The sequence below is a fragment of the Astatotilapia calliptera genome, chromosome 4 (genome assembly GCF_900246225.1).
Source record: "Astatotilapia calliptera chromosome 4, fAstCal1.2, whole genome shotgun sequence".
Taxonomy (NCBI): Eukaryota; Metazoa; Chordata; class Actinopteri; order Cichliformes; family Cichlidae; genus Astatotilapia; species Astatotilapia calliptera.
The window spans coordinates 24,231,011-24,253,802 of NC_039305.1; the positions used below are offsets into that span (position 1 = coordinate 24,231,011).

Genomic DNA, 22,792 nt, shown 5'->3' on the forward strand with positions numbered 1-22,792 from the left:
ATGTCCTTAACCTTTGGGGAACAACTTAAGCAGCCCTGTAATGTTTAAGTAGAGCTTTTCGGAAACTTCGAATGAGCTGTTTAAAGTTGTTCAGAACTTCTCATCAGTTGCTGGCGCTGCCTCAGGTGTTATGAAAGAGGCCTAAACATGTAACTTTACAAGTCTTTGGTGAATGCTGAGTGTTCTTTAGTTCCTCCTTAATCTTTTACAGTTCTCCACTGAAGTTTAATTTACATTTCAGTGACGCTGAATGCAACAGTCTATGCTAACATCGTTTGTATTTCTTCCCCGCCTATATTCACACTGTACTTAACAATCCAGACCCAAGTACACTTCAGTTTGTCTGGGCATCTCGGCTCCACTCACTCACTCACTCACTCACATACATACTTTCAAGGAGTGTTTTTTTTTTAGAGCACAATGTGATTTTTGTGGCTCAAGCTGAGACGTTTTTATAAACGGTGAGAAACGGTCTTTTCACGTGCCTTAAAGGTTTGCTAATTATTTAACAGTGATTTCCATGGTGCCAGCTGTCATTGTAAAAACGTGACGTTTTTATGCTTTGGCGTGGTTAGCGATCACACCAGATGCGTACCATATATGGGTCCAACTGAACCGTGTACTGGGATCGGTGCGCAGTGATCGCACTAGTCAGACCAACCTGGCTTTATCAGACAAATGTGATAGGGCACGATATAGACAGTGTAGTGTGAGTACACTCTAAAATCTAAGGTAAACACTAGTCTACTTTTTATTTTCTATTCTAACTCCAAAACCCTCTCTTTCCAGGGGGAAACTCTATGGGAGTGAACGGTGGAGTTGGGGTGCAGACCTCCAACCAGCATTCCTCGCTACTGCCAGATGCCATGTTGCACAACTGTATGAACGCGCAGAGGTCAGACTGCCTTTCATTGGCCACATCTATTTACTACTTTTTCATTCGGGTTGCGCTGGCTGAGACCTTAACTAACTCATCTGTCATTTCTCTCAGTCTGATGAATGATGGTGTGGGGAGCCTTGGTTCCTTGCCCACGGCTACTTCACCTTCTGCTGGAGGCATGAGGAAGTCTTGGCATGAAGACATCACACAAGACCTCCGCAACCACCTTGTCCACAAGCTGTGAGTCTGTCGTGTCCTGCAAACGTTCCAACAGAACAGAGGCAATGAAATGAATAAACAAGTTATTTCCAACAGTCGGTGTAAACGTAATTGTAGATGCACATTTTTCCTATTCGTGTGTGTGTGTATCTGAACAGTGTGCAGGCCATCTTCCCCACTCCTGACCCAGCTGCACTGAAGGACCGGCGGATGGATAATCTGGTGGCTTACGCTCGAAAAGTAGAGGGGGATATGTATGAGTCAGCCAACAGCAGGGTAAGAATCCAGTGTGACTATTAGTTGGCAGATATAGAAAAAATAACTTTACATACATTAGTGTTATGTGCTGTTGGGATTTATCCTGTAAAATCCGCTTGCTGCGACTCTTCTAGGCGGAGTACTACCACCTGCTGGCAGAGAAGATCTACAAAATCCAAAAAGAGCTGGAAGAGAAGAGAAGGACGCGGCTCCAGAAGCAGGGCATCATGCCTGGCCAGCCTGGCATACCCTCTGCGGGCCTCCCACAGGGGCCTCCTGGCATGGGACAACCTCCCATGCCGCCGGGGCAACCACCTAGTGAGTAAACATTATGTTATTACCTCAGTCAGACACTCGTCTACAAATACTGCTGGCATACAAATAATCAAACTGATTGCCACCAGTCACATCTTTGCCTGGTACAAGATACAAAACACAAAATTTCCTTCTCAAAAATGAAATGTAGTCCAGAGGCAAAGGTGTAATTTTGAAGTAGACAAGGAGCTCACTTTGATTCCTCGTTATTGCTCTGTCAGATGGGCCTCACGTTGATCCATCCATGGTCAGACCACCCGGCCCCAATCAGATGGTCAACAGGATGCAGAATCCAGCAGGTACACAAGTATAAATGACTTAAAATCAATGGATTCTTGAGTAAATGTCATATACTGTATTTATTTTAGACAGGAGTTCTAGACCAGTATTTAAAAAATTTAGAAATCAGGAAGTAGATATGGCTTTTCCCCCATTGTGGAAATGTTTAGCAGAGAGCTACATTAGAGGGTTGGTTCACCCAAATTATGTGCAGATATTTATTTCTTTCTCTCTGCTGCCATCCCAAATCATCAGAGGTGAGCCGAATTTTGTTTGTGGTTTTCATTTTTGCCATTTTTTTTTTTGCCAGCAGTTTATGTTAAATCTTGTTAAGCAAAGTCTGTAGCTTTTTATTTTTGTTAATTCAAACTTTCTACCAAAAAAAAATGTCCTTATATAAACTGCTGATAATCTATATTATTAATATGGTTATCACTCTAATCTTTGTGAACCAAGGCTTAAACATCTTCAGAAAAAGTTTGAGCCAAATTTAAATGAGATTACACGCTGCCACGACCAGGAAATACTTACTCTTTATATCACTTTCTTTAATATGTCTGCATAATCCAAACAGTGCAAGTTACAGCAATGCCCAGTGAAAAGTGTTTTCACATGCCTCGATTTTGTCCTTTTCTTTTTTTTTTTTTTTTTTTTAGGAATGAACCAGTTTGGTCAGATAGGTGGGATGCAGTCGATGGGTCAGAGGTCGACGCCTCCTCTTGCTCCGCTGAACCAGGTTGGCATCACTGTTGCATTCTCTGTCATTACTTTGGGTTCATATGAATACCATTTATTGACTCATGTGCTGTGAAAAGCTCTAACTTCAGTAGAAGAGCTTACATGAGACTTTACGTGACTTGTTTTGTTTCCAGATGGGTATAGGAACAACGAGGATGAGTCAGCCTAACGCCACACCGTTACAGAACCAGTACCTCCCTCCAGGCCAGTTTCCTGGGTCCAGTCCAGGACTTGGTCCTGGTGCTGGTGCCGTTGGTATGAATCAGTCAGGAACACAGAATGCTGTGCATGCGGTAAGGACTGAGTTGAAGAGTGACATTACTTTGTAACAAGTTTAGAATGATAAAGTTTCAAAGAGGATGACTAAACATTATCCTGTGTCCTACTCTCTGCATCAGAACCAGATGTCAACACCGCCATCCCACCCAGCCAGCAGCCCCGCTCCCCAGTCCGCCCCTTCTGTTCCAGGCTCCGGAGCCCCCGTAGGCTCTATGGGGTCTGTGAATGCTGGTGGCACTGGGTCTCTGCCTAACCTGCCTCCATCCTCCAACCAGTCCAACGCTTTCCCTCATTGTCCGCCTATGCGAACAAACTCCCCGTCACCAGCACGCAGCTTAACACCTCAACCCCATCAGACACCCCCGAGGTTACCTGGTTGTCAGACCCCGCAGCCGCAGACCCCCAGCACACCCCAGCTGCCCCATCCCCAGCACCCTCAGCAGCAGCAACAGCAAGCCCCGCAGCCGCAGCCATCAGTGCACACGATGAACTCTGAGAAAGCTAATCACCTTCAACAGCAGACACTTGGGGACATGGCCTCCTCGGGCCCTCAAACAAATCAGACTTCTTCAGTGCTGAATCAGAATGCTCACGTGCCATCACAGCAGCCACAGACCCCGGTGAGCAGATTAGAGTCTTTCTTTATTTTGTCTGCTCTTACTCCACATTCTTTCCCTAAGACTAAGTTTTGTGAGCCTTTCGTTTTGAATTGGTTCCCTATCTGACTCTTATTTTTTTGTACTCACAGGAAATATGGGAAAAAAATCATCATGTTTAGTTTTAGCAGATGACTGTGTAAACCCAACATAACATGGCACGTGTCCCGTTTGTGATTTCTAACTTGCCTTTTCTAAACCTCACTCCATCTCTGCCTGCTCTGCCTCAGCTATCTGCGAAGCCTTCTCTGACAGCAGATGGTCAGGTTTGCTCTCCAGCATCAGTCACCAGCAGCACTGATCCCACCTCTCAGCTCGCTTCAGCCAACGGCCCTGCTCCCAGCCAGGAAGATGTGAAAATGGAGGTGAAGAAACAAGAAGAGGACGACGAAGGAGCCGATGCTCAAGGAGACGGCAAGGGGAAGATGGGAAAGGGTCAAGCTGATGTGAAGATGGAGGAGAAACCAGAGGTGAGGCTCTTCAAAATGAACTTCCTGATGTTTTATTTTAGTCTTCTTTTAGTCTTCATTCTGATAAAGAAATTTGTTAACTGACACACAAACCTTTCTCTCAGATAAAGAAAGAGAAGCCATCAGGAGACGGGTGTAAAGGAGAGCCCATGGACACGTCTTCATCTTGTGTGTCATCGTCAGTAGCGACAAGTGAAGACAAGAAGCCAGAAGTGAAGAAAGAGGAAGGGTCAGGGTCAGCAGCCACCAACAGCTCCCCAGCTAACACTCAGAGCAAGAAGAAAAGTAAGCGTCCACTGTTGTCTTTGTTAGTGATTAACAGCTGTAGCATCTCCACAGTGACAGCTGTGTAACCACAAACTGTGACTCATGTGAAGCACTGTCATAGAGAAATAAGTTGAAATCACATGAATCTACTCGAGGAGAAAGATGAACTTCTGTGAACTTTATCATTGTTTCTGACAGTGCTGGCCTGTGAATGTGAAGTAGCGAAGGCTGTCGTAGCTTATTAACAGTGTTGTGCATCATACCACAGAATAATATGCAAAACATTGCATTATGTATGAGTGGTAGGCTCACGCAAGCTGTTGCTTAAGCCTGCACCCATTATTCCTGAATTATTGTGGTTCTGTTCTTTCCCCCCCTTTTTAGGAAATATTGCCCCCCCCCCCCCAAAAAAAAAAAAAAATCAGACAGAAAGAAAATGAACAATGAATAAATTAAAGAATAAACACACAGAGCTGGAAATGAGCACAAGACGTCCTCTTTTAATAATGCAGTTGGGGGGGGGGGGGGTTACTGACCGCTCCCTGATCCACTCCCTGACTGATTCTCCTTTTCCAGTTTTTAAGCCCGAGGAGCTGCGTCAGGCTCTGATGCCCACCCTGGAATCTCTGTACCGGCAGGACCCGGAGTCCCTTCCCTTCCGTCAGCCGGTGGACCCCCAGTTACTGGGAATACCCGTACGTATTCGAACTAGTAACAAAACTAACCTGGTAAGGGACTGCACTGGCTGCCATTTTGCTTCAACTCCTCTCAAAATTTAGCTTATTTTTGTTTTTGTTTCTTCCATCTTAAATATTTTTCTTTCTCATACTTTTCGTATTTTTTTTTCCCACACTTTAATTTTACTTTGTACTCCTACCTCAATGTTTTTTTTTTTTTGTTTTTTTTTCCCCCCACTGCATGTCATATGTTTACGTGTTTGTATTTGTATGCTACTTTTTGCCATTTGTAAATGAAAGCAGTGGCTCTTATGAATGCAAATTTAATATGAAACAACATCAAAAGGTATTAACAGCTGAAATGTATTTTAACTCCATATTTAAAAACTTCATAATATAAGAAAAAAAAACCGGTTGAAAGAATATTACACATACCGGTACCTAAAAATAAAGACTTTGCACGGGATACACTCTGGATGATTTGCAGTTCACGAGCCAGTCGCTTTCATTTATGTATTTTAATTTGTTGCCATTTGACATCAAGTTTTAAAGTTGCATTGCTTCAAAAAATGTTTTTTTTAAATATATCATTATCATCATCATCATCATCGTGGTAGTGTCCCATTGCTAGCTTTCTAGTTCAGTTCCTCACCAGTAGTAGTGTAACGGTGTTCAGGTGGGCAGTGTGTAGAGGTGGGTGACCTTCAGTGGGTCCAATTTGGAGGGAAGACTACTTGATAAGATTCAGGATGTTTTTACTCTGAATCGGAGCAACTGTGTCTGTCCTCCCACTGCAAATATGAACATTAATAAACAGCAGTGATTAGCAAGCCTGTTGGCTCACATCTCCTTCTGGAGCACCCACATTCAAGGGATGTAACTTTCTGCTGCTGAATAACCATTCAGCTCTTTTTTTTTTGGGGGGGGGGGGGGAATGTAACTTACAATAGTTTGGATTAATAAAAAACAAAATAGAGCACATTGCTGTGATATATATTCGGCCCTGTAATAGAAATTAGGCACTGCTTGTTTGTTTTTATCAGGTTTTTTTTCCTCTTGTGAGTGTTTTCACTCAGAGCCGATGGACCTCCTTTCTTCTGACACCCCTCTCTGCCTTTCAAACTGTGCTTTAGTTTGAGGAGAAGCAGAATGCCTAAGACAGGAAAAGAAAAACAACCCAGAGAGGCGTCCCTCCTCTCACACTCACTTGCTTCACCTCAGCCCTGTTGATTTTAACTCAGCCAACATATTGCCGCTCGTGCTGCTAGCATAGCTGACGCCGACCACTCGGCTGCTAGAAACAGTTTATCTCTGTCTGCCTTGTTGCTTTTGCCGCTGCTCTATTCTTCTTGGTTTTGCACCCTGATCACAACCCAGAGACTCATTTTCCCCCCGGCTGTGTGGCAAAATGAGCCAACATACTTCCCAAAGCAAATTGATAAATAATAATTTTGCAGTCACATTACTGGGTGTCATTTGCATTATGTTTACATGTCATCTTTAGGTAGTGTTTAAATGGGTGTATGAGCTGACAGCACAGACAGGGACTTGACTTTTAAAGTAGGGTGCAAGGCAGAGAGCTGGAGGGCAGAAGTTGTCATGTCTCTCTGTTTGCACGCGAACCTTCTTCTCTACAGTGCTCAACAACATTGTCCCCCTGCACCCTCTTCTCTCCCTACTCTGGTCCCGCCTGGTTGACTGCGACGCCGTCATCGCACCTTCACCTGATGACCACGACGACGATGACCTTGATCGTACTCTTTTTTTTTTTCCCCCCATCTCTCAAACTCTTCCCTTGGGTGATCAAATGCTCCCACATCTCGCTGCTCTTTCCTTTCTCCCTGCTTCTAAATCTTTCTCAACTACCTGAACTTTACATTGACTTGCCATTCTTACCTGGACGGCGTCCCTTCCAAACCAGGACTACTTTGACATCGTGAAGAACCCCATGGACCTGTCGACCATCAAGCGGAAGCTGGACACGGGGCAATACCAGGAGCCGTGGCAGTATATAGAGGACATCTGGTTGATGTTCAACAACGCCTGGCTGTACAACCGCAAAACCTCCCGCGTCTACAAGTACTGCTCCAAGCTGGCTGAGGTGTTCGAGTCGGAGATTGATCCCGTCATGCAGGGCCTGGGGTACTGCTGTGGGAGGAAGGTGAGGCAGAACCATGTTTTTTATCATTCCTGTGTGTCTGCAGGTGTAGACTAATAAGTGAAAAACTTTATCTACCATTTCTGCAGATCAAACCTGCTGAATAGAACCTTTTTTGTTTTGAATCTAGTTGAGCTTCAGGTAGTTTCCAGAGTGGGTTTTCTTATTTCAGTTTGGTTTTTGTTGTTTGAAAATGTTGCATTTTAGTTTTTATTAGGTTCAGTGTTAACCTTAGTCTTTTTAATGATTACTATATGGAGGGCATATGTCAGAGGCAGGTATTGCAATAAAAACACAACTTTTTAAACACATACTTGTTTTTTTGTAACCAAACTATCAGATACTAAAACTAAAGATTTTTCCTGCATTTTAATTTTAGTTTTTGAAGTTCACAAAATCGTTTCAGTTTTATTTTATTTAAAGTCTAGTTTTTATAGTTATTTTGGTTAACTAAAATGTTTTTTTTTTCACATCTTAATATTAGTTTTACTTTAGTTTTAGTTAATTATAATAACCTTAGTTCTCTCCACTCAGACAAATCCTCCGCATCACTGCGTGGATTAGGATATAGGATTAGAAGAAGCTGAAAAGGGAGCAAAGAAATGTAATGTGTTAGTTAGTTTTGAATTCAGATAAGTTGTCCCCTGGTTGCCATTGGAGACAAAGACCCCGAAGTCCATCTTCTCTCTTTTTTTTTTTTTTTTTTTACAGTCTGTGACTTTATGTAAACCTGGTACATCTAGTGTTAGTGTGTGTTTTTAAACATTTATTCATATGAGATTTCTTTTTGTCTCCTCATTGCAGTTTGAGTTTTCCCCCCAAACGCTATGCTGCTATGGAAAACAGTTATGCACCATCCAACGTGATGCTGCTTATTTTAGCTACCAGAACAGGTAAGGGCTGTCGGCAGAACTTGGTTCTCATTTCTTTTTTTCTTTTTTGCTGTGACAATGCAGACAGTGAGATCACCTCGTATGTGTCGTGTTGTATTCCTCACACTGATATTTCCTACAGCATAGCATCAATCAGTCAGTTCAATCACAGATGAGTTTTAATTTGGCTTCAAATGGTTACCCTGGCACCATCTCCATACTTCACCACTTTAATTTCCATGTTGTTGTCATTCATAAAGTGGGCTCCCGTCGTCCTGCACAGTTCCTCTTTTTTTAAATTTGTTGCACCACTGTTCTCACAACCAAGTTGATTTCACATTTTCTAAAATGTACCGTCATGAGCAGAGTGGGAGGAGGTGGTGGTGGTGTCATGCTCGTCACCAGAAGAAAGGTTCCCACTTTATAAATGACCAGAAAGGATGATGGGTCTCTGTTGCTTTACCATTTAATAATTAATTTTTTTCCTCATCCACCTTTTCATGTATGGAGACTCCTCACTCCCTTCCTCCTCCACAGCTCCTAGTGGTCTCTCATGTTGCTGTAATGTTGTTGTTGTTGTTTATCACTGAACGTCTGATGCTAATCTTTGCTTTGCCTTGGCTCTCTGTCCTCTGTTGGTTGTTGTTCACATCCTTCTCCTTCCATGCTCCTCGACCCCTCCCTCTGTCCCTCCCTTCATCGTCTCCGTCTGATCTGTAACGTTTTATTTCACGCTTTTTATTTTTTATTTTTTTATATTCATTTTGACCTCCCTTTCCCCATCTCCCTCCCTCCTCCCTTTTCCCTTCCCTTCTCCTTCCCCTCTCTCCCTCCTTGTGTTTTTTTAACGCTTGTGATGTCTGCATTGGCCTGCTTTGGTGTGACCAATCATCCACTCCGAAATTTACGCGCAAAATCAAAACACCCGCCCACACAAAAACCCTGCATCACGATTGGCTGCCGGCGACGACCTACCTTGCCCTCTGCCTCCTCCTGTGTGTCCACCCCCTGGCCTGTCCTGCCCTGATTGGCGGCTGCTTCTTCGTGCCCTCTCTGTGATTGGCTGTGCTGATGACGAACGGTGTAGTTCACCAAAATATGGGCTTCTTGCTGACAGGTATCACTTCTGTGAGAAGTGTTTCAACGAAATCCAAGGCGAGAGTGTCTCCCTGGGGGATGACCCCTCCCAGCCTCAGACGTGAGTACCATCACATTGTCTCCTTCATGCAACGCACAACACAAGACAGCTTGCTTCATCTCAGAGGTCCTTGTGTAATGCTTGAAACCCACTCCTTTTCTTTAGGCTATCAAATATATTTGTGAATTTATTGAAAACTAATTGGAAACTTTATTTTTTTTTAGTTTTTTTTTTTTTTTTTAAGAAGAAATGCTTCTGTCCTCCTGAGTGAAACACAGTTCAACACACTGATTTTGATAGGGTTGTTGTGAATGCAGTGAAAGACTATTGTGCAAGCGACCAGCACTAAATTACGTCACGAAAATATAATTTAGTGATCAAAAATACAGTTTAAAAGTTAGTTTGTGTCCTCTAAATGGTATCATCAGTGTCTCCCAACACTGCAGAGCAGCTTTTCTGCAGCGATGCCTCCGCAGAGGAACATCTTTGGAAATAAACCTGCACAAAAAAAAGGCACTCAAATGTTTCCTGTTGTGTACACCTATAGCTTAGCTGCAGTTTTTTGTTTTGTTTGTTTATTTGTTTTGTTTTTAGTTCCTCAAGCTGCTTTTTCTTAATTAATGTTACTGTTGTAAAAGCATTGCATTTTTATTAGTGGCGCCACACTGTAGTGATTCACTCATTTGCTTAACACACATAAGATTCCAGTTCAAGATCGGGAGGGCTTCTGGTGTAAAATCTGCTGAAAGAAGCTTCACTTCTTTCCTTTTTATAATTTAAGTCTTTGTGTTTCTCTTAGGTGTGGATTTGTTGCTCGTCTGTATTTGATATCACTGTAACATAATCGTCCTGAATCTTTCTGTTAGCCAAAATGAGAACCAATGCCACACACTTATCACACATGGTAGTAAACTGAGCTCAGCCTGGGCAAAACATTCGCTAAGTGGCATCTTGCAGCTTAGGAAACAGGCTGCAGATTTTACTGATCAAATGAATAATGGAATAATCAGTCACAAAGTTCTAGTCCTGATATTTACTGACCCAGTTGTTGAATGAGCGAGAAAATGGTCCAGATAATTAACAGTGAGTCCTGTAGGATTAAACAGTGTTGAGCTGCACAGGATTAGTTTGTGGCGGCTCTGTGGGTTAGAAGAGCTTCCTATTATTGCTTTGTCTTCCATGACAGATGATCAGGATGAGAGCATGTAGAGGGGAAGTGTTGAGGCAGTGGGCACATTTTGAATTTGTTGTAAACATTTCCGAATGAAGGAAATGCAGCCTGCAGTCTGCAGAGGGCTGAGTTGATTACAGCTGGTTCTTTCTGATTTTTCCCACAGCTCCATCAACAAAGACCAGTTCCAGCGGAAGAAGAACGATACGCTTGACCCCGAGCTGTATGTAGCCCTTCTTAACTCATTTGAGAGCCATTATTGTGTTAAAGGTTCTCGAGGAATCAAGCGGGTTATTTCCTCGGGTGTGATGTTTTCACTGTACTAACTTTTGAACGTCTGTCTTTTGTCTCCTCGCGCTCTCTCCCCGCTCAGACTTGTGGAATGTATCGACTGCGGCCGTAAAATGCACCAGATCTGCGTCCTCCATAATGAAACCATATGGCCGTCAGGGTGAGCCAGCTATCACAGACACACACGCGAACACACACGCTCTCTGCGTGACTGGGTCTGGAATATAATCTCCATTCTTTTTTTTCTTTTTTTTAACTAAAATCACTTAATATGCCCAACTACAAATGTTGGGTCTGACATTCACTTTTCCAGCTGCTGCTGATTTAAAATAGGTTTTAAATCTCAAACGCTACATCGGGGTGGGGGTGTCAAAAATGCTTGACAGCGTGGCGGCAGTCCCGTAGCAAAGAGACTCATTCCTCCAAGATTGACCTCCCTACATGTGTGGTCTGTTTTTAATTGAGAGATGTGAGTGATTTCCCACTCATTAGAGTTGTTTAAAGAAAGGAGGACTAGCATGAAAGGCCGAGTCATGTCTTGATTAGAGCCGCTTTGTCACTGTCACTGCTGATTATTGTGACAACGCTGATGGTAACCTCCAAATCTAACCGTTGAATTTTCACTTCCAGATTTGTTTGTGACAGCTGTCTCAAAAAGGCCAATAAGACACGGAAAGAAAACAAATACGCCGCCAAAAGTAAGTGGAATAAAGCTGGGCTCGTCTAATGCTTAGTCCTTACACCTCTGCTTCTCTTCTTCGCCCTACCCACATATTTTTAATAAAGCACCTGTTTGAGAGAGGCAACTAATCAGAAGAAAATTGGCTTGGACAATTATTTTGATCGGTGCTGAGATTTGTGATTATGTGTCAGGATTGGTCATTGATTTTTATATATTTATTGTAGTGACAAATGTTTTTATTGCACTGTCACATAAACATAACACTGCGTTCACACTGTTATAACACTGGTGTGCATTCCTGCTAATGTACAAATCTTCTCTTCACATGAATTCAATGCCTCTCTTAGAAGATAAATGAAAAATGTATATAATTTAAAAAATGTACCAAAACTTGCCACAGAATAAAATCAATGTTGACTGTCTTTATGTTTACATTATGCTACATCACCTGTTAAACAATCTTGATAAATAATCTAGACAAATAAGGTTTGTGTCACCGGCAGTAAGGATTGATTTACTTCCACTAATATATGTTTCAAGCGCAAGCATGAATAAAACCTTCAGTATATATATATATTTTTTTTTTCATCTTTATTGTCGTGAAATAGTGATATAATTTCAAGGCAATATCAGCCACCCTCTACTTCCTCATTTAAAGTGTGACCTAGAGATGAGGGGCAAAAAATTAGACTGACCGACCAGTCTAAAACTAGGAAACACAGTTAAAATCTAAAATAACAAAACAATAAATCATCGAGCCATTTTATCCCAATTATGTGAAATCGAGTTTCGGGGGCAAGGAAGGCCAGACCTCCTTTTTGCCAGCCACCTCCTCCTGCTTATCTGGGGAATCACCAAGGCATTCGCAGGCCAGCCAAGAGGGAGATTGTGTCCTGGGTCTCCCCCGGGGGGGGGGGCTGCTGCTGCTCTCAGTAGGACATCCCTAACCCGAACACCTTACCTAAGAGGCAACTGCGTTAGCTGGCTCCTTTCGATGTAGAGAAGCAGCGGCTCTACTTTGAGCCCCTCCTGAATGACTGAACTCCTCACCCTATGCTAGGGAAGAGCCCATCCACCCTTTGGAGAAAGCTTATTTCCACCGCTTGTGTCCACAATTTCATTATTTTTTTCCTTTTAAAAGAAAAACGATAATAGTGTTAACAAAAAGATCAGGCTGAGATTAAAAGCACAAAAGTAGCCAAAGTCGTATTTTCCCTGGACATTGAGGCAACAGTAACTAAAGTAACCTAATCTTGAAAATCTGTCTGGGTTGTCGTATCTTTGATCTTTTTAGCTGCTTGAAGCCCTCACTTCGAAGTATGTAACCGCATCAGTGATTTCTGTCCACTGTATGCTCTTCCTGTCATGTGGAGTGCAGCACCAGCAGTGCTCGGCAGGCTCTTTTGTTTACATCTGGGTTGCACATCAGCAGCTGTTAGTATCTCCTCCTTCGTAGCCTGGTTTTTGCCTCAAGTGGTTAAACAAGTTTGTTTTCACCTTCAGCAGGAACACGTTTCTTGTATATTTTGAAAAGCACTGCACTTCAGTCATCATCTGACACAGTTTTTAGGAATGCTCAGATCATCTAATTGTTGCAGGCAGTAGGGAGTGTAAATCTATGGCATTGTCATAGCATTAATATGACCTTATGTCTTTATACCAGTATTATTGCAGACAGTATGATAGTGCAATTCATTTATTTACTCTTTTAAATACCCGTTTCTGCAATTCTGTTCAGTATTACCCCCCTGCTATACACTGCAGGATAAATGAGGATTATTTTGAACTGTAAATCGTGCAAAGTTACTAGAATGGTGTTGTTTTTGTCACCAGCAGACTCAGAAAAACAGTAAAGAAAGCTGCCAGCAAGGCTCTTTTTTTGTTTTTTGATGTAGATTTGGATTTTACCCAGAAAACTATGCCTGGTTAGCATTAGTCATCCATGCTGAAAGAAGGGATTTCTCAGTGTTTTTATAAGTACATTTAACTTAGAAATGCCATCCTATACATAAACCTGAGTTTCCCTTCATTTCTTTACACTTTGCTTTCCAATGATCCAGACTGTCCTGACTTTAGTTTTTTGCGTTTTCGTGGTCTTGAGCAGCAGTTTCTTCATCTTTCAAAGTTTTTGGACATTGGCTGCTTTTTCAGTCCAGTCCTTGCATCTGACTTTTTTCAGGTCCAGTTCGATCAGGTAGTCTTTTGAAATGAAATTTGCCTCCCATCAGTCCTAGCAATGCGCTTTCTTCTGATGCTTTGTAGCTCTGATGTGTGCATCAGTGTAATCGGTATACCAGGAAATCGTGCATCAACAAAAATTCCCCTTAGCTAGGAATTCAAAGTGCGATTAAATGCATTATTTTTTAATGCGTTATATTTTCAAATTCATTGCAATTAATGCGTTAAATTTCCACCCCTACTTTAAACACTTTGTTACTAGCAGCCTGTCACAAAAACACATTGTTTGTTCCCTTATCTTTAGTTTAATATATGATAATGCCATCGGTAACACCGTTTGGCAGACATAAAGTGGTGTTTTTGCACCAATGAGTTGATTCATTGAGATATCTCCCATATCTCTGTGGGGTGTGCAGTTTGTGCTTTAAAAACCTGAGGAAACTGAACAAATGGAGGACAAAAGATTAGATTGATTATACTGGAGTGAGGCTGATGAAATGTGTTGTATGGAGGTCTGTTTCCTGGATACAAGGTAGTAGATATTTGTTGGTGGAGGTTTTCAATGAATGAAGTCAGAAAAAGGCTCTGTCCCACAGCTGCTTCCAGTTTTTCACAAATAAAGAAGTTAAAATACTTGTTCACCAAAAACTACAGTGTGAGAATAGTGGTACCTCTCAGCCCTGTTATTTGGTCACACCTGTTTCTCTGTGTCCGCAGGGCTTCCTCAAACCAAGTTGGGGAGCTTTTTAGAAACTCGCGTGAACGACTACATCAAGCGGCAAAACCATCCCGAGTCTGGAGAGGTCACCATTCGTGTGGTCCATGTCTCAGACAAGGTGGTTGAAGTCAAGCCGGGAATGAAGTCCAGGTAAACAGTTAAATTTCACTGCTGCTGCAGGTTTTTGGGGAACATAATTACTGATTAGAGGTGGGAATCCATGGAAACTCCTAATTGCTATGGGAGGAGTTATTACGGTAAGCTGTGATTTTGGTAGGTGAAAGTTTTGAGGTGCTACATATTATTACATGTATTAACAAAAATATCAGTATGTGCATAAAAAAATGTAAGTGAAGGGTAATAAGTTAAGATCATGTTTGTCAGTTTTGCAGGAACAATGAAAAATGATTTAAAGTGTGAGAAAACACTGATCCCTGTTCTACATAGAGTTAGCGCAGATATATCAGTGTGGCGGATATATTGGTGGATATTGATACTGATATGTTATCGGTATCATTCTTTATATCAGTGTTTGTAATGGTCAATAAATGAAAATGAAAGTTAAAAAACAAAGGAGAGAAATATCCTAAACAAGGTTATGAGATGTAGTGTTGTGTATATTGTCCTCTAGGGGGCACTCTGCACCTTTTCTGTTAATATCATTTGTTTGAAACCCGATAAACGCTCAAAACAATATTTTAAACTGCTTTGTCATACTATCTTAGTAGGAACTCATTAAGAAAAACTACAGATAACAAGTATTGGGTAAATCTGTGCTTTGTGTGTCTGAAATGAATAAAAAAAAACATCAGCTAATATATCAGCGTTTTAAATGACCAAATATTCTGTCGGGCTCTGCAAGTATGTATGAATCCTTGAGGGAATCGGTGAGAAGAATACTTCCCTACGTTTCACAGCGACGAGGCAAATCATTATGAGATTATCAAAAGGGAAGATGAGAGGTGACTCAGCAGTGAGTGAGGAGATTAAAGATTAAATCAAGTGTCCAGCAAGTCGAGAAGGAGGAAAGCTGCAATCTGAATTGATTTCAGTGATTACTTGCGTCTCATTTAACATCCAACCCCTTTGGCTTTGACAGTTTTGTCCTAACCAGATTTTAGCTCACTCGGTAAAAGCGCTGCATGGCTGTAGTCTGTGTTCACACGTGCCACAGTCAAGTTTCTTCATTTGCTGATAATGTTTGACGCCAGTTTTCTTCACCTATTTTTGTTCCCTGTCAGGTTTGTGGACAACGGAGAGATGGCCGAGTCTTTCCCGTACAGGATGAAAGCCCTGTTTGCATTCGAGGACGTTGACGGAGCGGACGTTTGCTTTTTCGGCATGCACGTTCAAGAGTACGGCTCAGATTGCCCTCCTCCCAATCAGAGGCGAGTGTACATTTCCTACCTGGACAGCGTGCACTTCTTCAAACCTCGACACCTCAGGACTGCAGTCTATCACGAGATCCTGCTGGGCTACCTGGAGTATGTCAAAAGGCTGGGGTAAGACAGGAGCTTAGTTTCTTTGTGTTACATTTGCTGTTTCTGAATGCTTTTAGTTGCATGAAAAGCTCAGTTTTATATAAAAGGCTCCTTGTCTCCCTGTCTCAGGTTTACAACAGGGCATATCTGGGCCTGTCCTCCTAGTGAAGGGGATGACTACATCTTCCACTGTCACCCACTGGACCAGAAGATCCCCAAGCCTAAACGCTTGCAGGAATGGTACAAGAAGATGCTGGACAAGGCTGTGTCTGAGCGCGTAGTCCATGATTACAAGGTGAGACAGTTTATCCCTAATTCTCATGCTCTGTGTCTGGTTGTCCCAGATTCTTTGAGCAAATGAGTCCATTTACAAGCTGTTCTTGTAGGTACTCTGGTAGTTTCATGTGGCTTCTTACGGTTTCCATCGCCCTGGACTGTCTTTAACATAGTTTTCTTGCATGCTTTGTGTGACCCTCTGAAACCTCATTAACAGCATTACCTTGTTTCGTCCTCGTCATCCCTTTAGGACATTTTCAAGCAGGCAACAGAAGACCGGCTGACCAGTGCCAAGGAGCTGCCATACTTTGAGGGCGACTTCTGGCCTAACGTCCTGGAGGAGAGCATCAAGGAACTGGAACAGGAGGAGGAGGAGAGGAAGAGGGAGGAGAACAGCACCTCTAATGAGAGCACAGATGTGAGTGGAACAAGGTCCTCAATTTTTGTCACAATATATATATTCGCGGTGTCCTCTTGCTTAATTGACATTTAAACGTTCACAGGCCATAAAAGGAGACAGCAAGAATGCCAAAAAGAAGAACAATAAAAAGACGAGCAAGAACAAGAGCAGCTTGAGCCGAGCCAATAAGAAAAAACCAGGGATGCCCAACGTTTCCAACGACCTTTCCCAGAAACTTTACGCCACAATGGAGAAACATAAAGAGGTATGCAAGTCTAATTTAGTCGTAGTGCCGCTGCTTACTCTCTTACTCGACACTGCAGCATATTTATACCACTATCAGCCATCAGACTGATTTGTGGAGCAGTTCTGATATTACTTACTTAATACGGCGGCATTAAAACACAGTCCATGTGCTTAGTGCAACCTCAAAGATGCCTTTTGGCAACACAACCATTAACAAGAAAGTCACCTTGTTTCATGGCCTGTATATAAAAGCCAGCCAGTGTTATGCCACTGCTGGTTTGTGAGCTCCTGTTTTTGAAGCTTCATCCATACCATCATGACCTGTTGTCAGCTGTGTTTTTGGCACCAGAAGTGACTACAGCTGGACAAAAGGGGGAAGGGAAGTTATCAGCTGACACCAAAAAGCAAGTTGCACACATACATTGTATGCAACAGACTAATAAAATCCTTTAATTTCACGCACTGAAATAAATTATTTTGAAGAAGCCACAAAGCAAGCAGCTGCATTTAAGTCTGCCCCAGTTCAGAGGTCCAGTTCTGTGACACCTAGCAGGAAGCTAGTGGTCTGAGTGGCACCTACTTGTCCTTCAAAGCAACCACGCTTCTAATGATCCTCAACTTTAAGTCTAAAAAAGAAAAGAGACCAAAATTGTTTAGTGCAATGATAAATGATAAAAAACAAAACAAAACACTGACTCACTGATCTGCAGGGGAAAAAAAGACACATTTTCCCTCAGTTTTATCTTCCCGCATAAACATACTAAATCAGATCTTGTTAAAGGTTGGTTAAATATTTTCCTCGCTTTAAACTGGCAGGTCTTCTTCGTCATCCGCCTCATTGCTGGTCCCACCGCCAACTCACTGCCCCCCATCACCGACCCAGATCCTCTAATGGCCTGCGATCTGATGGACGGCCGTGATGCCTTTCTAACTCTGGCCAGAGACAAGCACTTGGAGTTCAGCTCTCTCAGGAGGTCCAAGTGGAGCTCCATGTGTATGTTGGTGGAGCTCCACAACCAGAGCCAGGACCGCTTCGTCTATACCTGCAACGAGTGTAAACACCACGTGGAGACTCGCTTCCACTGCACTGTCTGCGAGGTGAGAAACATTTAAACTGTACTTTATGAATATTCAGATCTTTTTTTTAAAGCACAATTTTTCATTTCACAGTAGCATATGTTAGTTAATCTATCAGTTTTGTGTTATTAAACGATTAATTTTGCCTAATTTTCCAGGACTATGACTTGTGCATCACCTGCTACAACACTAAGGGTCATGAGCACAAGATGGAAAAGCTGGGGCTTGGCCTGGATGACGACAGCAGCAACCAGGCAGCGGCAGCTACTCAAAGCCCCGGTGACTCTCGCCGTCTCAGCATCCAGCGCTGCATCCAGTCGCTGGTCCACGCTTGCCAGTGTCGCAATGCCAACTGCTCGCTGCCGTCCTGTCAGAAGATGAAGCGCGTTGTGCAGCACACAAAGGGCTGCAAGCGCAAGACCAATGGCGGCTGTCCTATCTGCAAGCAGCTCATTGCTCTGTGCTGCTACCACGCCAAACACTGCCAGGAGAACAAATGTCCTGTCCCGTTCTGTCTGAACATTAAGCAGAAACTCCGGCAGCAGCAGCTGCAGCACAGACTGCAGCAGGCCCAGATGCTGAGAAGGAGGATGGCCACCATGCAGCGGGTGACCCAGCCAGCTGGAGGGCCACCGGGCGGATCTGCAGTTGGACTTCCATCACCAGGAAACAATGTTACCACAGCGCCTAGTACCCCAACATCTGGTGGAACGCAGCCTCCAACTCCTCAAACCCCGACTCAGTCAATGCCTCCAGTCCCGCAGCAGGGAATGGGTCCTGGTCCAGGAGTGCAGCAGCAGCCAGGAGGGATGCCTCCCCAGCTTGCCCTTCATCATCAGTTCCAGCAAATTCCAGGAGGGGGAGGTGGTGGTGGTGGGATAATGAACTCTCCACAACATCAGCAGCAGCCCAGTGGAGCAGTGACCAACCCTCAGCAGCTCCAGCAGCACCACAACAGTTTGCCTCAATTTTCCAGCAGACCTCCAGGCTCCTCACCAGTCCACCAGTCCCAAGGTAAACCAGTCCTTGGCTCTGCCACGCCTCCCCAACAACAGCAGCAGCCTGGTGGCGCTGTCATGACTGGAAACATTGGGAGCCAGCAACCTCCTAACCAGCCGCCGAGCCAGCCCTCCCTTCCACAGCAGCAACCTTCTGGCCCTCCACCGGCAGCTGTAGAAATCGCTATGAAGATTCAGCAGGTGGCTGACGCTCAAAGGAAGATGGCACTACAGAGACAGGCAGCCCAGGCAGCTGGAAAGTTGATGCCTTCTCACACTCAACATCAACAAGGTCAAGGTCAGCAGATGGGCATGGGACACCCAGGGTCTGTAGGCATGGTAGGAGCCCAGGGCATGCCACCGCAGACCCAAGTGGCAGTGACAGCTGCTCGGGCCCACATGGATCAGCAGCAAGGTGCTCCTACAGGGATGATGGTTGGCACCAGCGGGCCCATGCAGCAGCCTCCTCAGCAAGGTAACATCCCACATGGCCAGCTGCCCCCTCAGGTACAGCTCCAGCAGCAGAGGATGGGAGCTCCACTTCAGAACCCACAGCAGCAGCAAACACAGTGGACAGCCCAGGGGATGCCGCCCCACCAGAGACAAGCTATGATGAACCAAGTGGGCCACACTGGCATGATGGCCGCTCAGCAGCAGCAGCAGCAGCACCAACAGGCTCAGGGCCATGCTGCCTTGATGAATATGGTGCAGCAGCAAGGCGCTGGAGGCGGGGTCACAGGTGTACCTGGAGCCACTGGTATCCAGGGGGTTGGCGCTGCTGGTGGAAACTTCCCCCAAGCAGCCCTCCAGGAGCTGTTACGGATGCTCCGCTCACCTAGCTCTCCACCTCAGCAACAGCAAGTCCTCAACATCTTGCGGTCAAACCCACAGCTGATGGCTGCTTTTATCAAACAGAGGGCATCAAAGTATAAGGGGGGGCAGGGGGGCCCTGGCGGACCAGGGGCTGTGCCAGGAGGACCAGGTCCCACAGGGGGGCCTGTTGGAAATGTCATTGGAGGTGGGGCACCACAGGTGAACTTGAATGCTGCTGGTGTTAGTCAGCCAGGCATGCACATGGGGGGTCAGGGAGGGGCCAATGTGAACATCGCCACTATGGCTCAGCTGCAGCAAGTACAGCAGCTGCAGCAGCAGCAGCAGCAGAGACCGATGCTCAGCGGTTTACAGCAGCAGCAGGTTGCAGCTCTGCAGCAGCAGCAGGGAGTGGGGAGAGGAATCCAGGGCCAGGGGCCACAGATGGGAAACATCAGCAATCCTCAGCTTAGAGAATTGTTCATGAGACGGCATCTTCAGCAGCAGCAGCAGCAGCAGCAGATGGGTATTAATCATGGTCAGTTTCAGCAACCACAGCCACCACAGGGCCAGGGATTCATGGGACAGCCGGGGATGCAGCCTCCCACTGTGGGACAGGGTCCTCCTGGAGGTCCGCCTCTTGGTCCCCAGCAGCCTGGTGGTCCACCGGGCCAGCAGGGGCAAGGCTACCCAGGCTCTGTGGCCCAGCAGCAGGCACTCCAACAGAGGCTTCAACAACAGCATCATCTCCAAATGCAGCAGCAGCAGCAACATACCATGGCTGGCCTGCCAGGGGGTGATGCAGGTCCAGGTGGAGAGGGTGTAGGAGGCCCTCAGCAGCCACCCCAGGTCCCTCAATCTGCACAAAGTGGACCCCAACCTTCTCAGGCCCTACAAGTGCTCCACCAGAGATTGCTCCAGCAGCGACATATGGGCCCCGGTGGGTCACCAGCCCAGCACAGTAACCCCATGAGCCCTCAGCAGCCGCAGCAGATCGCCCAGTCTCCACATCCACACCTGCAGGGCCAGCCTCTGCCCACATCCTTGGCTAACCAGGTGCGGTCCCCACAACCGTCACCCAGACCCCAGTCCCAGCCGCCGCACTCTAGCCCGTCCCCACGCATGCAGCCTCAGCCTTCTCCGCACCACATCTCCCCCCAGTTGCAGACCGGTTCGCCACACTCAAGCCATCTAAACCAGCACCACCCGGGAATGGTAGTTCCTTCACAGCAACAGCAGCAGCCAACGACTCAGCAGCAGCAGCAGCAGAACACTATGGAGCAATTTGGGTCAGACCAGAGTGCCATGCTGTCCCAGCTGAGTGGCATGGCCGGTCTGCACGGGCCAGGGGGCAACAGCCAGGACCCGCTGAGCCAGAACATGAATCACAACCCTTTAAACATCATGTAGGACTTCTCCTCAAAGTGTCAAGCTGAGCTGAAGTTCTCCGTGATCCTTCGCACAGACTGCACTCGCCCAGGACAGTATTACTGTTATTATTCAGCCTTCTTTTTTTCTTTCTTTTTTTAATACTATTATTAAATGTTATTTAAAATGTTTTCAATAAAGATGCATTGAACTGAACTTCCTATGGGAGATGAACAAGAAATCAACCAGTTGTTAAAAGAATTAGAATAAATAAATTGTAAGTTATTGCTGTTAATATATATATTTTTTTTGCCAATTGTGGACAAAGAGGGAGACTGCTTCTCTAGCACCCCCACCCACCCCCATCCTGCCACCTGTTACAGAGTACACAAAAGGTGATATTTTTGGGGGATAAATACAAGTACTTGCCTTTTTTTGTTGTTGTTGTTTTTTCAGAAATGGTTTTTAAGATTTTAAAAGTGATCGAGAATTAAAGAGGAAATGATTTCATGCATACAAATTTTTTTTAAAATAAATATATATCCATTTTGTTTTGCTTATGTCAAACTCTTTCTGTTTTAGAGTGATGTGGATAATTGTTAATGTAGATCCAAATATGATGCATATCTTCCCTTTTTTATTTTTTAATGTTTGGGTTTGCTTTATTTATTTCTTTTATTTTGGGAGGGGGCGGGGTTATGTACCTTGAGACTGCTACGATTCCTATAGAAATATATTTTTGTTATTGACTGTTAAGATTTAGATGTCTGTAGTCGACTCTCTCCAGCTGGGGAAAATGTTGGTGTTTTCTCGCAGAGGTTGAGGGTCTGCTCCGAGTCTGACGTGTTGAACAGATGTGTTTCCGACGTTCCCGGACAGCTTTTTGTTTTTCTGGGACATCAGTCATGCTGGAAGACACTCTTCTCCCCCCGCCTCACAAACATGCAAAGCCCTCTCCCTCGAATGTGTGTGCACTCCTTCCTTTTTAAAGACTCTTAAAACGGAGCAGTGGAGGCTTGGGGAGGGGGGTGCATACCTGTGTGCCTGTAACATTTTGAGTACATTGGCTGGGATATGAAAAACAAAAAGAGTGGGGTGGGGTTTTAGTGTTTTTAGGATTCTGCTGTTTTGAAGTAAACAGAGGATAACAATCCAAATGAACTGTGTTGCACAGAACTGAGGCAAAAGAAGGTGATGTGAGCAGCTGGTTTCCGTCTCTTTCTGCCTCGTCCCCTTTGCTGCTTCCCTTGGACTTTAAATCCCCCCTGCCTACTCTTCGAGAGGGAGTTGGGGTGAGCTTCCTCCCCATGAACTCCATCCTCTTTATCTTTCTGCTAAGACCTTTGGGAGGTTAATTTAATATTTTTTACTGTACAAAGGAAACAAACTGTGGACTCAAATACTGTTTTTATAATAAAATGAAAATTACCAATAGCGGTGCGTCCTGTGTGTGGCTCTTTGTTAGTGCTACTATAATTACTTGATAATAAAGAACACATCTTTCAGCATTTCATGCATTTTGAAAAAAGACTTTCAGAGACCTGGAAATGTTCCCGACTTTGGGTCAACTTCCGTAGTTTAAATGTGTTAAAGACTAAAAAAATTGACATGACAGTTGACAAAAAGATTCTGACATTTTTCACAGTGCATGTTTGAGGTACATTTTTCATTTCCAAATAAGGAAAAATACACATTAGAGGATAGAAACAAAGTATCGATCTGATGCCAATACCAGCGTTGGTGTTGACGGATGAGATGTACTACAGACGAGCTCCACATCAGGTGCTCACATCCAAACCACAACCATTCCGAAGTGATCTCTCAGGGATACGGTTTTGAAAGCTTAGAAGAATCACTTAGCTGTCCCAGACTTCCCATTAATCCAGTCTT

General features: G+C 44.4%; 1 protein-coding gene across 6 annotated transcripts in view; it reads left to right on the top strand.

Annotated features, from left to right (window-relative positions):
• Nucleotides 1-22,336, top strand: part of ep300b (EP300 lysine acetyltransferase b) — a 30,730-nt gene extending 8,394 nt beyond the window's left edge. For 3 of the 6 annotated variants that reach the window (XM_026165596.1, XM_026165602.1, XM_026165601.1), the window contains exons 7-30: nucleotides 790-895; nucleotides 992-1,120; nucleotides 1,258-1,375; nucleotides 1,492-1,675; nucleotides 1,894-1,971; nucleotides 2,608-2,687; nucleotides 2,824-2,982; nucleotides 3,088-3,588; nucleotides 3,855-4,094; nucleotides 4,199-4,379; nucleotides 4,938-5,089; nucleotides 6,960-7,199; nucleotides 8,001-8,089; nucleotides 9,156-9,266; nucleotides 10,544-10,600; nucleotides 10,751-10,828; nucleotides 11,299-11,366; nucleotides 14,246-14,396; nucleotides 15,488-15,748; nucleotides 15,857-16,022; nucleotides 16,254-16,421; nucleotides 16,507-16,668; nucleotides 17,466-17,747; nucleotides 17,885-22,336. In XM_026165596.1, coding sequence (XP_026021381.1) covers nucleotides 790-895; nucleotides 992-1,120; nucleotides 1,258-1,375; nucleotides 1,492-1,675; nucleotides 1,894-1,971; nucleotides 2,608-2,687; nucleotides 2,824-2,982; nucleotides 3,088-3,588; nucleotides 3,855-4,094; nucleotides 4,199-4,379; nucleotides 4,938-5,089; nucleotides 6,960-7,199; nucleotides 8,001-8,089; nucleotides 9,156-9,266; nucleotides 10,544-10,600; nucleotides 10,751-10,828; nucleotides 11,299-11,366; nucleotides 14,246-14,396; nucleotides 15,488-15,748; nucleotides 15,857-16,022; nucleotides 16,254-16,421; nucleotides 16,507-16,668; nucleotides 17,466-17,747; nucleotides 17,885-20,944 — 6,821 coding nt within the window. In that variant the 3' untranslated portion in view covers nucleotides 20,945-22,336. The remainder of the gene's footprint in view (nucleotides 1-789; nucleotides 896-991; nucleotides 1,121-1,257; nucleotides 1,376-1,491; nucleotides 1,676-1,893; nucleotides 1,972-2,607; nucleotides 2,688-2,823; nucleotides 2,983-3,087; nucleotides 3,589-3,854; nucleotides 4,095-4,198; nucleotides 4,380-4,937; nucleotides 5,090-6,959; nucleotides 7,200-8,000; nucleotides 8,090-9,155; nucleotides 9,267-10,543; nucleotides 10,601-10,750; nucleotides 10,829-11,298; nucleotides 11,367-14,245; nucleotides 14,397-15,487; nucleotides 15,749-15,856; nucleotides 16,023-16,253; nucleotides 16,422-16,506; nucleotides 16,669-17,465; nucleotides 17,748-17,884) is intronic. The other 3 variants (XM_026165597.1, XM_026165598.1, XM_026165600.1) reach the window with 3 other exon arrangements.
• The last annotated feature ends 456 nt before the right edge of the window (nucleotides 22,337-22,792 follow it).